Source organism: Puma concolor, chromosome B3 (assembly GCF_028749965.1).
Source record: "Puma concolor isolate L17-30 chromosome B3, mPumCon1.1.hap2, whole genome shotgun sequence".
Lineage (NCBI taxonomy): Eukaryota > Metazoa > Chordata > Mammalia > Carnivora > Felidae > Puma > Puma concolor.
The window spans coordinates 129,778,206-129,790,897 of NC_141672.1; the positions used below are offsets into that span (position 1 = coordinate 129,778,206).

Genomic DNA, 12,692 nt, shown 5'->3' on the forward strand with positions numbered 1-12,692 from the left:
TTTGAATCTAGGCAAGGAGGCTCCTAGATTCCTGCTCTTAAATACCAAGTATACTCCCTCTCAAACTTTTCCTTGGTGGTGAAGGCAAGTTATGCCAAATGAAGATTTATAAAACCGTGAAAATAATTTAGAAATTTTAAATTAGCAATAATATCACCAACAAAGATTTGCTGCTATTAATGTTTTACTGTACCTCTTTCTAGATCTTTCTCTGTGCTTGTTTTGGTACCATGTTGCCAGTGGCTGCTAAAAATTCCAAAGTATGGATTACTATAATTTACTTATTCCTGTCCTTTCTGTAGAATATCTTGCTTCCAACTGCCAATAACCATTTGATCAATTGCTCTGCTCTCACCATTCTTATACATGGAGTTCCTTCATATTCTGGACAAGGGTCACCAGACAATTTGCTGGCAATTCCACAAAGTCTTTTTTTGCTTTTTTTTGTTTTTGTTTTTGTTGGATTTTTTTCATTTTAATAGAACGATTTCAAAACCTATGAGAGTGGCACTGTTTTCCCTGCCACATACACAGACAAGTTCTCAGATTTAAATATTGTCACTAGGAGTGAAAATGTCTCCTTGGTGTTTACCATCCAAGACCCCTATGCCACAGATATTCATGAAAAAGGACACCTGTAGCACCCACAGAGAAGCTACAGGTGATCATGAGATCCTCTTTAAAATGAAGAGTAACCTCATTTCTCCCTGCCAGGTGAAATGGCTCCAACAACAAGAAGTTAAACGCAGGGTGAAGAGGCAGGTGCGAGGTGACCCTCAGGCCCTCTATTTCAACGACCCCATTTGGTCCAACATGTGGTACATGGTGAGTAGGGTGTGGGCCTTGCTGCCCCCAGGGCGTCGGCAGCGCTGTGTTCCCGAGATGGGTTCAGTTCCCCCAGCAAAGCTAAATTCTCACGACAACTCGAAACAGACACACTTCATATGGGTGAGAAACCCCTACTTTTTAATGCTGGGTAGCACAAACTTTCTCATGAAAATTTTTTAGAAATTATGTGAAAGTCTCCAGGGGGTGGTGGTGGAGCCCTTGAGCAGGAGAGTGATTTAAGGCAAACTCAGGACTAATAGTGAAATGAGAGCCCCGCCCCCCCCCCAAAAAAAGGGAGATAATGCCCTGGGAAAATGGGCAGGTAGATTGCCGGGTGCAGAAAACACGTGGAGTGCTTCCTGGAAATGCGTGGGAGAGTCTCTCTGCTAAGGCATGGAGAAATGTTTCCTCCCCTACTGCATTTACACGGTATGGTATGTCTATCTCATGCCACAGTATGGGCGCAAGGAGTGCCCATGCTGGGGGGGCTTTGTGTCTTCTGTGCCTACAGCACTGTGGCGACAAGAACAGCCGCTGCCGGTCAGAAATGAACGTCCAGGCAGCGTGGAAGAAGGGCTACACGGGCAAAAATGTGGTGGTCACCATCCTTGATGATGGCATAGAGAGGAATCACCCCGACCTGGCCCCGAATTATGTAAGTCAAACCCAGAAACGTGCAAGGATATTCAACCATGCTAGTCATTAAATAAATCCAGATTTTAAAAACCATAAGGTGCCATTTCTCTCCCCTCACCCACTGTATTAAACAATATAGAGGGACACCTGGGTTAAATGTTGGACTCTTGATTTCAGCTCAGGTCATGATCTCATGGTCATGAGATTGAGCCCCGCATTGAGCTCTGTGCTGAGCATAGAGCCTGCTTAAGATTCTTTCTCTCCCTCTCCCTCTGCCCCTCCCTCATTCATGCTCTAAACAAATAAATAATACAGAAAACCATGTTGAGAAGGATTGACAAACCATACTTCCCTCTGCCTCCTGGAGCCCAGGATTTCACAGAACAATTTTTTTAGATATTTGAGGAGTCACATGTACTTCTGGGAATAGATCCTAAAGAATTCAGAAACACATGTGTGGATGATCGTCATACTAACATGAGCAACAAGGAACAGGACGTGATTAAAGCCTGGGCTCTGGACCCAACTGCCTGAGTTCCTATTCTGGCTCTGCAGCTGATTAGCTCTGAGACCTTGAGCAGGTTGCTTCACTTCTCTGTGCCTCAGTGTCACCGTCTGTAAAATGGTATCTCATCAGGTTATCGTAAGGATTAAATGTCTTCATAAATGTCAAGAAGACAGCCTGGCGCATAGTGAGAATGAGAAATGCATTCAGTATCCTAAGGACCCTGAGTACCTAACAATGGTTAAGTCAACCATGTCGTATCTGTTTCATAGACCTCATGCAGCCCTTTAAAATGACAGTTTTGAAGTCAACAACTGAGGACTTTTATGTGTTTTAGAAGGAAGATATGAAATTATATGAATACTATGATTATGGGTATATAAACAAAGACATACATATTAAAAGTATACGATGAAGGAAATTCTGATACATACCGCAAAATGGATGAACCTTGAGGAATTCAGTGAAATAAGGGGCGCCTGGGTGGGTGGCTCCGTCAGTTAAGCATTTGATTCTTGATTTCAACTCAGGTCATGATCTCACGGTTCATCAGTTTCAGCCCCAAGTTGCCCTGAGGCGCAGAGCCTGCTTGGGATTCTCTCTCTCACTGTGTCTCTGCCCCTCCCCTGCTTGTTCTAAATAAATACATACATACATACATACATACATACATACATACATACATACTTAAAAAAATGAAAGAAGCCAGTCACGCACACACACGCACACACACACACACACACACACACACACACACACAAGAACCCCAAATACTGTATGATTCTGTTTATCTGAGGCACCTAGAGAACTCAAATTCATAGAGACAGAAAGCAGGGTGGGGGTTCCCAGGAGCTGGGGGAGGGGGAGGCTAGTGTCTGATGGGTGCAGGGTGTCAGTTTTGTAAGACGAAGATGTCCAGGGATGCATGGTGGTGATGTTGAGTAACCATTGAAGTCTGATGCTATTGAACTTTATACTTTCAAATGGTTAGGGTGGTACATTTTGTTGTGTGCATTTTACCACAATAAGAATATATGTAAGATGATAATTATCATACGAGAGCACCAAGTGTGTGTTTTTCTCTAACTTTCTAATAGTTGCATAAAAACATTTAAAGCATGCTTTAATTTCCCTCAGTCATTAAGATTTCATCTCTTAGGATTCCTACGCCAGCTATGATGTCAACGGAAATGATTATGACCCATCCCCACGATATGATGCCAGCAATGAAAATAAGTATGTCACTTTGTCTCCTCTTTCCTTACTTGCCTGTCCCTCTCCCTACAGAATCACTATTGAACTGGCCCCCAGTAGGGATTCCAGAAGGGTGATGGGGCAGCCTGGCCAGTGTCTGGGACTAACCCGGGAGCCAGAAGCCAGACCCGCACAGCCCTTCAGGCCCAAGACACCTTCTGTGGACTTTGTGTCTTAGGGAAGAAGCAAGAAATGGATGTTCAGCTAGAAATGGATGTTGGCCAACATTGTTCCTGTTTCCAGCCTTTTCGGAATATTGGAAAGGAATAGCCCTTGAATCTAGTGGTCTCCATGACCAATTGTGTTAAGACAGCAGTTGGGCCTATTGGAACACAGAGGTCACATGCTGAGCTTTTTTTGTCGCCACTTGTGACCTTATGAGAGAGGTGGGGCATGCATGAGGGATGTTGGATAAATCTGGGTTCAAACCCCAGCTCTACCATTCCTGGCTGTGTGGCTCCTTCTCAGTCTCTTAGAGATTTTGCAGTGGAGACAGTGCTCCCTATCTCCCAGGGTTGTAGGTGGGCGAGCGGACAGGCGAAGACCGCATACGCATATTGTGGGCGTGCAGCCTCCATGGTTTTTCCCATCACTTTGCAAATGAAGGCGGCAGGATCTGGAGAGCTAGGTGACTTGTGTGCTGTTAGTGGCAGTCTTGGGGGTAGCGTCCAGCTTCGCAAACCTGCTCCTGGGAGTTCACTTTGCTGCGTCCTGCTTGTCTTCTCTCTGCTAGCGTGCCCCATGCCCTAAGCTCTTACCATCCCTCCAAAAATATTTAGAGGAAAAGAACAAAAGCCCTTTTCTTCCCTCCCTCTTCTAACATGATGCTTGCCAAGGTGCATTCTCCCTCCATATAGTGTTTTGCTTTTCTGTAGAGTCCCTGGTGAGGTTCAAATACTGGTGCCCTCTCTGTGCTGTGCAGGGAGGTTTGGCCAGGCTGATATGTTCAACACAACAGACACAGAGCTCCCCAGAGCCCGCCAAGGCCCCAGCCCTGAGGGCTGCTTTCCTGCCTCACGTCCCAAGGTGCCCCTTCCTGCTCAGCAGCAAGCACGCCTGGGGCGCAGGGTGCCTCATTTCCCCGCCACACATCCAGGGGGCAGGGAGGAATGATCCAGACGCGATGCAGTGACCCATGAAGGATAGGATTGAATCTGGGCGAGACAGGGAGCTCCGTGACACTGTGAACAGCCCTGGCCGTGGGGCCGCACGAGGTCCGCAGAAGGACAAATGACCCCCCCCACCAGAGGGTAGCACGCAGACTCAGGACTCTTTTAAAAGACGGTTTTAAATTTGAATCAATGATTCTAATCCCCTGTGGACCCTCCTCAAAGATGTGCTGTTTAAACTCGCCCGTATTTTGGCCTCTGCTAGAGGAATTGCCTGGATGCAGCACGTTGGAAAATGGAGTCATTACCGAGGAAAGCAATTTGTTTTTTCTGGTAATTTCTTCATAGTCCCTCCGCTACTGTTGAGTGTCCAATTTCGAGCACTCTTCCTCAGCTCCGGCTTAAATGGCCATGGAGGTGAAGGGGGGGCTCTCTGCAGGTGAGCATGGGGGTGGCAGGTACACAGGGAACACATTTGTTCTTTCTTCCGTCCCATCAGCCGGGCAGATGTTTACACCACACCTGCAGTGTGCCAAAAGCGGTGTGTTGTCAGTCATGTGAATGCATAGCTCGGGGTGGGGGAGCCCGGGGACCCTGGGTGCTGGGAGCAGGAGCCCCTCACTTCGGCCTAGGGGTTATGGGGAAGAGCCACCCCTGAGCAGGTGCTCGCAGTTTGCGGGGTGGCGGGAAGGTCCTATTTGTCTGCCTGTCCGTGCCGGTGTGGCGGGGACAGGACCGCCCAGGTCTATGCAAACCCTGGCCTGGTGCCCCCTCCCAGAGGAGCCAGCCATGGGAGGCAGGGTAAGTGGTGTCGAGGAGAGAAGGAGGCAGGACATAGGCTTTCGTGTCCCATCTGGACTTAGGGATAACTGACTGTCCTTGTAGGAGACCCGAGCCTTGCACCGAACCTGCTACAAATCGGGGGGCTGAGCCCTGACTCTGTTTTCTGCTCTGCTTCAGACACGGCACCCGGTGCGCAGGAGAGGTCGCTGCTTCAGCCAACAACTCATACTGCATCGTGGGCATAGCATACAATGCGAAAATAGGAGGTAAGGTCCGGGAGCACACAGCCTGGGAGCTTCAGGGCCCGCTGCAGGGGCGCTGGGGGTCCCTCCCTGCAGGGCTCAGCAGCTGTGCCTCTGGCCTTGGCCTGGCCACAGCCTGAAGCCTCGTGCCCGTGTGCCACGGCCAGGCAGCCAGCACTCAGTGCTCAGGACCTGGAGGCAGAGGCATCGCTCACTGTTTTGGCTGAAAAGCCATCAGAAAGGCACCCTCTCTCTCTTTTCCGATCCTGCTAGTCTGACTCACCATGGTCAACCAGACCACGTTGGTTCCCTGCTGCTCACAGCCCTATGGCGGCTCCCTGTGACATTCACAACACACTGTACTGTCCTTACCTGGGATCAAGGCCTTTCATTGCCCCAACTCCTGCTCGAGCCTGGTGGCCCACTTCTCCTGCCCCTGCCCCTCAGCATTAGCCAAAGGACATTTGTCATAGTGTCCCCCAGTCACATGTGCTCTTCCCAATTTACGCCTGGACTTGGAACATTCTTCCCATCACCCCAAAGAACTCTCCCTGCCTCTCCCTTTGGTTCAGTCCACTCATGACTTATGGGCAGCCCATGGCAACTCTGCTTCATGAAGTGTCCCCTGAATGTAGCTGTCCTGCCATCTTGTTCACTACAGGCAATGGGGGTCAGCTCTTCCAGGTCTCTGTAAGGAGCAATGTCAAACAGTTATGACATGGTTGACTTAACCGTTGTTAGGTACTCAGGATCCTTAGAATACTGAATGCATTCCTCATACTCACTATGTGCCCAGCTCTCTTCTGGACAGTTATGAAAACCCCAGGTGTTTCTGCTTCCACTTTTGGGCTTCCCCATTTGTGAGTGAAGCCACCCTTGCTAGGAGAAGGCTTGAGAACAGTCTGCCTTCCCCACCTGAGCCTGGCAGTTTGACAATTCAGACTGGCAGTCAGCAAGTACTCCGAGGTAATGAAATGACTGGGAACTGAGCAGGTACATGCCACGAGTGTGAATGGTCCCTGACCGTCCAGATGGTTTGGGGGCACCGCTGTCCTCACATGGGACTCTCAGTTTGGAGGTGCTCATGCTCATTCAACGGCATGCGAGGATGCTGCCTTCCCTGCTGCTTTGCCTTTGCTCAGATGACTTTGCCTTTTGTCTTTGACCCCCTCAGGCCTACTATGAGCCACATAGGTGGAGAGGTTGGGCCACGGGTTCTCTGGATCACCCAGTCCTTAGGGGACTTCTTGAATTTTGAAAAGAGAGTCCTCAGCTTTTACTTAACTAGTATGCCCTGCCTGCCCTTTCCCTTGGAAATCTTTGAAGTGACTCGGATTTATCATTTTATGATAGCATTAACCACCAAGGGTATGTCCGGCAGACCAAATCTGGACACTCTGTCACCTGGATGCTCCTTTGTGGACAGATGTTGAGATGTTTTAAGTTCTCCCTGGAGGTTCTAATGCATGAATACTCCTAAGAAGTCTCTCCATGAACTGTAGGACCAGGCTGACCCTGGAACCAATCCCACTCCTACTACCCACTAGCTGTGCGTCCTTGGACCTCTCTGAGCCTCGGTTCCTTCACTTGTGGAGGAAGAATGGCAGAGTCAGCTGGCCTGCTGGGTCTGTTACAAGGATGAAGTGAGATGCCATGCATGAAAGCATTGGCTCAGGGCTAAGTCTGCAGGGAGCCTCTGAACAATTCCATTCCTCCTTCTGGAACTCAGAGGCAGAAAAAAAGTGATTTGCGCTGTTGTAAGTGAGAGGTGAACCCCACCTTTGGGGTTGTCTGAGCTCTGCTCCCCCAAAGACCCTGGACTGGTACCACTGACATTCTCTGGGAGCTATTAAAAGTGCAGAATCCTAACCCCCATCCCAGACCTACTGAGTCAGGATCTACATTCTAATAGAATCCCTAGAGGGTGTGACAAAAATGACAGTTTGAGAAGTGCTGGTGTAGAGGGTTCTGGAGTCAGGCAGATAGGTAACACCTATATTGTGGACTGCGATGAGCAGCCAGCAGAGTTAACGGAGATAAAGAACCTCCAGAGAAGTACACATGAATATGGTTTGTTCTTGCTCAAAGAGATTTGCTCCATACTCATTACAAAATTGTATACCCAAGTTGCCCAAATTCTGAAGAGATCACTTCTATGACCAGGGCTGGAGGACAGGAATATACTTTAATAATGCATTTAATATCTTTGAGCATGAACTGTACACTATGATACTGTGCTCGCCATCGAAGGGGAGAATAAGGATAAGACCGACACAACCCGGGACCCCCAGGAGCTCCACGGGTCTTTGGGATGAACAGCGTGAACACAAAAGACAGTATGGGACCAAGTACTGAAATGACAGAGGCAGACGGGGTCCCAAGCGTGGCAGGGCAAGCACCTAGTGAGGGAAGAATCACAAGGACGCGGCACAAGCTCAACACGGTAGAATTCAACAGGGAATGGAGGAAGTGCAGCTGACAAAATAGGATCTGCAGCATGGAGCGTGCCACAGAGGGTTAGGGGCCATGGGGTGGGGCTGGCCATGGAGGGGCAAGCTGGCATTGACCCGGGGAACTTGTGGCACCTATGTCCCGAAAGATGCTTGTACACGGGCAGCCACCCCTTTGTCCTCCAAGCCCACCCCTGGACAGGGCAACCTTCAGGCACCCCTAACAGACTCCCTCTCTGAGTCTGCATACCACAGAATTTCTGTGAGATGCCCATGGAACTGACCATGAGCTTGGCCCTTTAACTTTTTGTTGTTGTTGTTAGCTGTTGCTCGAGAAATTAAAGTGTATATCCTAACTTATTCCAATCTACCTGGAATTACTAGTATACTACTTCATGTATCATGTATGAGCCTAAAACAGATTATTTGAATTCACACTCACTCTCATCCTTTGTGCTGTTGTTTTTATATTTTACTTCATGTGTTATAAACCCATATGCATTGTTATTCTTGCTTTAAACAGTTGACTTGGAAAATATTAATGGCAAGGAATACATTTACCTACATATTTACCATTCCCAGTGCTCATCCTTACTTTCTAGCTTTGGATTTCTATCTGCTTTCAATTTTTCTTTAGCCTGAGAATTTCTTTTCATGTTTTTTGAGGTGCAGGTGTACTGGTAACAATTTACTCTGCATTTATCTGAAAATGTCTTTATTTTGTTCTCATTTTTTAAAGTTTATTTATTTTGAGAAAGAGAGGGAGAGAGAGAGCACACACAGGCAAACAGGGGAAGGGCAGAGAGACAGAGGGAGAGAGAGAATCCCAAGCAGGCTCCGTGCTGTTAACACAGAGCCTGACTCAAGGCTTGATCTCACAAACTGTGAGGTAATGACCTGAGCCGAAATCAGAATTGGACACTTAACCAACTGAGCCACCCAGGCACCCCCTATTTCATTCTCACCTTTAATTTATTTTTTAATGTTTATTTTTGAAAGAGAGAGAGAGAGACAGAGCACAAGTGGGAGACAGGGGAGCAGGCAGAGAGAGAGGGAGACACAGAATCCAAAGCCAGCTCTGTCAGCACAGAGCCTGACATGGGCCTCAAACCTGTGAACCATGAGATCATGACCAGAGCCAAAGTCAGACGCATAACCAACTGAGCCACCCAAGCACGCTTTATTCTCATTTTTGAAAGAAATTTTTCTGCACATAGAATTCTAATGTGACAGGTTTTTCTTTCAACACTTTAAAAATGTTCTTACATTGTCTTCTGGCATCCATTGTTTCTGATGATGAGTCCATTATAATCCCTGTTGTTGTTCCCCCTTTATGTAATGTGATTTCTTTTTTTCTTTCTTTCTGTGTTTTGCCTGTGACTACAATGCCCTTTGGTATAATTTTCTTCATGTTTATCTAGCTTGGGGTTTGCTTTGCTTCCTAGTGGCTTGTTCTTATTTTTTGGTCTAAATCAAACGTGGAAAAATTTCTGCTATTGTTTAACTTTTTTTCAACCCTATTTTCTCTCTCCTCTCTTTGGGCATGGATTATAGTTGTTAGATTGCTTGATACACCTTACAGGTAATTAAGGCTGTGTTCATTTTTTTAAGTCCTTTTTTTCTCTGTGTGTTGCAAATTATATGCAACTATCATATTTCTATTGCACTATCCTCAGGTCCATTAATACTATCTTTTGTTGTGTCTAGTCTGTTGTTAAATCCATCCAGTGATTTTTTTTTTTTTTAACTTTCAGATCTTGTGCCTTCCTTTTGTCAAAGTCCATTTGACATCTTTTTACTGTTTCCAAATCTTTCCTGAGATTCTTCTTCTCTTCACCCATTATTTCTATCTTTTGTTTTAGATTCTTTAACGTATTTAGAAGAGTTACTTTAAAGACTTATTCTACTAATTCCAATATCTGGGTTATTTGTGGTTATTTCTAATGGTTGAGTTAGGAAGAGGGTCATATGCTCCTGTTTCTTTGCTCGTGGCTCGTAAATTTTTACTGTGTGCTAGCCATTGTTGTGCTACATTGTAGAGACTACATTCTATGATCTTTGAATGCTGTACAGTTTTGTTCTAGCAGTCTGCTCAACTTGAACTTGTGATGGTTTGATTATTAATTTTTTTATGGTTGATCTCTTTCTGATTTGCTCTTAGCCTTAGGGAAAATTCTTTATCCCAACCACATGGTCTTTACTCTTAGATTGTGACCCTTTGGGCATTTCAGTGGAAAGACTGAAATGTTTACCAAAACCTCTTACTTGGCGAGACTCAAACGCCAAATTGACTCCCCTGTAATGGGCAGCAGCTGAAGTATCTGCTCAGCTCATTCAGCTTCCAGCTGTTCTTTTCCTCTTTTTTTTTTTTTTTTTTTTTTTTTTTAATTTTTTTTTTTTTTTTAACATTTATTTATTTTTTGGGACAGAGAGAGACAGAGCATGAACGGGGGAGGGGCAGAGAGAGAGGGAGACACAGAATCGGAAACAGGCTCCAGGCTCTGAGCCATCAGCCCAGAGCCCGACGCGGGGCTCGAACTCACGGACCGCGAGATCGTGACCTGGCTGAAGTCGGACGCTTAACCGACTGCGCCACCCAGGCGCCCCTTTTCCTCTTGAACTTCTTAGAGTCTTTCCCAAACATGTTTAGCTCAGGGGACAGCTAAGTGTTTGAGAGGAGTTTATATGTCCTCTTCTGTAGCTCTCATCTTTCTGAGATTTATCTCAATTTCCAGCTGCTCTAGCAGTCCCAAACTCTATCCCATACTCCCCAGGAGAGCTAGATTGCACTTTCCTGCTTGAGTTCTAGCCTCTCCATATGAAGAGAATTGGGGAGTTCCCCCAGAAGAAAAGTTACGTAAACTTGCATCATACCTAATATGGTTCCCGTCTTTCAAGAACTGAATCCCGTGCCTGCCTCTGTCTTCTTCTGGTTGCTTTCCAATGACCTTAAGATGTTGCATTTCTATTTAATAACTATTGTGTTGAGAATTTATAATTATTATTTTTAGAGGAGTTAGCATGATAGAATCTACTCTGCAGTTATTAGAACTAACACTTGTGATTTATATTTCTTTACCAAATAGATGGTGTATTAGGTATCTATTGCTGCTTGACAGTTACTACAAAATGTAGCTGCTTGAACAACAAACATTTGTTATCTCTGCCCCTCCCCTGCTCATGCTCACTCTCTCTCTCAAAATAAATAAATGAATAGACTTAAAAAACACTCATATATACAGATAGATGGATGGATGGATAGTAGATGGATGGCTATGATTTCATTGACATTTGATCATTCTCTACTTGTTTTTAGTAAGATATGTACAGCTTAAAATAAATATAGCTTAATCTTACACAAACATAACACAATTAAATCAAACTGAATAATTGCTGGACTCCAGATTTAATTTTATGTTTACATTTTATTTGTTTAATGTTTAATTTTATGCTTAATTTGATTGATGTAGATGTAACAGAAGAAAAAGAAACTTAACTTGAAATGAAGACATTGCTGAACTTCACGTAAACATTTCATTGTAATGAAATATTTTCCAAATAGCCCTTTTCAGTTAGTACAAACAAAACAAAACCCAAGATTGTGAAAATCTTTAAGAAGCCAAAGTTACTTTTCTAATGCCTAATTTGACATTATGTGAATTTAATAGAAAAAAACAAACTTAACTTGAAATGAAGGAATTGCTGGACTTTACATACATATTTCATTATGATGAAATATTTTCTCAAATAATCCTCTAAGTTTTTTTTTTAAAGAAAACCAAGATTATGAAAATCTTTTAAGAGTCTAGGGTTCCTTTTTTTTTTAATTACCTGTTTCCCATATTAGATAATTAGTACTTCAGTTTCTTATCACATTCTCACCCTCATACCTTGATTCAGATTTTTGTCATTGTCCTTACATTGTCACGGTTTGATTGTAATCATCTGTCACTGTGATTCTCCCACTTGTTCAGTCTTGCCACCATCATTTTCAGCATGGCATCTCCATTCCTGAATTATTTTTTTAAGTTTATTTATTTATTTTGAGAGAGAGAGAGCACACCAATGCATGCTACAGGGGAGAGGCAGAGAGAGAGGGAGAGAGAGAATCCCAATTAGGCTCTGTTTTGTCAGCCCGATGCAGGGCTTGGTCCCCCAAACCCTGAGATCATGATCTGGGCCAAAATCAAGAGTCAGACACTTAACCAACTGAGCCACCCAGGCACCTCTCCATTCCTGAATTATTTCTTTTGATTCATCTCTTAGTTGACTGGATTTCATCACTGAGTGTTTTTCAGGAAAGGCTAACAGGTGCTGTCTCTCCCTAGTTCTTTCATCTTTGAGAATGCCCAAAAGTTGCCTTTACACTTGAATTATATCTGTGTTATCTATTATATCTTTATAGAACTTAGCAAACATCCCCCTGTTTGTCCGCTAGATTCAGTGTTGTTTGGACAAGTTTGAGGTCAGCCTGATTTTTCCCCCGGTAGGTGATTTGACTTTTTGGCTTGTGTAAAATTCTTCCTTTAAACATGAAGTCTAGTAGTTTTGCTGGACCACCTATGGATGAGGATTATTCTCTAGCAGCTGTTCTTGGGAATCAATATTATTGAAAAGATCTGGGTTTTTGTTTTTTTTTTTAATTTTTTTTTCAACGTTTATTTATTTTTTTGGGGACAGAGACAGAGCATGAACGGGGGAGGGGCAGAGAGAGAGGGAGACACAGAGTCGGAAACAGGCTCCAGGCTCTGAGCCATCAGCCCAGAGCCTGACGCGGGGCTTGAACTCCCGGACCGCGAGATCGTGACCTGGCTGAAGTCGGACGCTTAACCGACTGCGCCACCCAGGCGCCCCTGGGTATTTTTTTTTTTTTTTATTTCAGGCA

The 12,692-nt window shown here is 45.0% G+C and overlaps 1 protein-coding gene across 2 annotated transcripts in view; it reads left to right on the top strand.

The window, feature by feature from the left end:
* The window catches only part of PCSK6 (proprotein convertase subtilisin/kexin type 6), a 193,076-nt gene that overhangs the window by 64,756 nt on the left and 115,628 nt on the right, over positions 1–12,692 (top strand). For both annotated transcript variants that reach the window (XM_086711391.1, XM_086711393.1), the window contains exons 3-6: positions 715–825; positions 1,340–1,483; positions 3,129–3,205; positions 5,293–5,381. In XM_086711391.1, the coding sequence (XP_086567517.1) occupies positions 715–825; positions 1,340–1,483; positions 3,129–3,205; positions 5,293–5,381 (421 nt within the window). The remainder of the gene's footprint in view (positions 1–714; positions 826–1,339; positions 1,484–3,128; positions 3,206–5,292; positions 5,382–12,692) is intronic.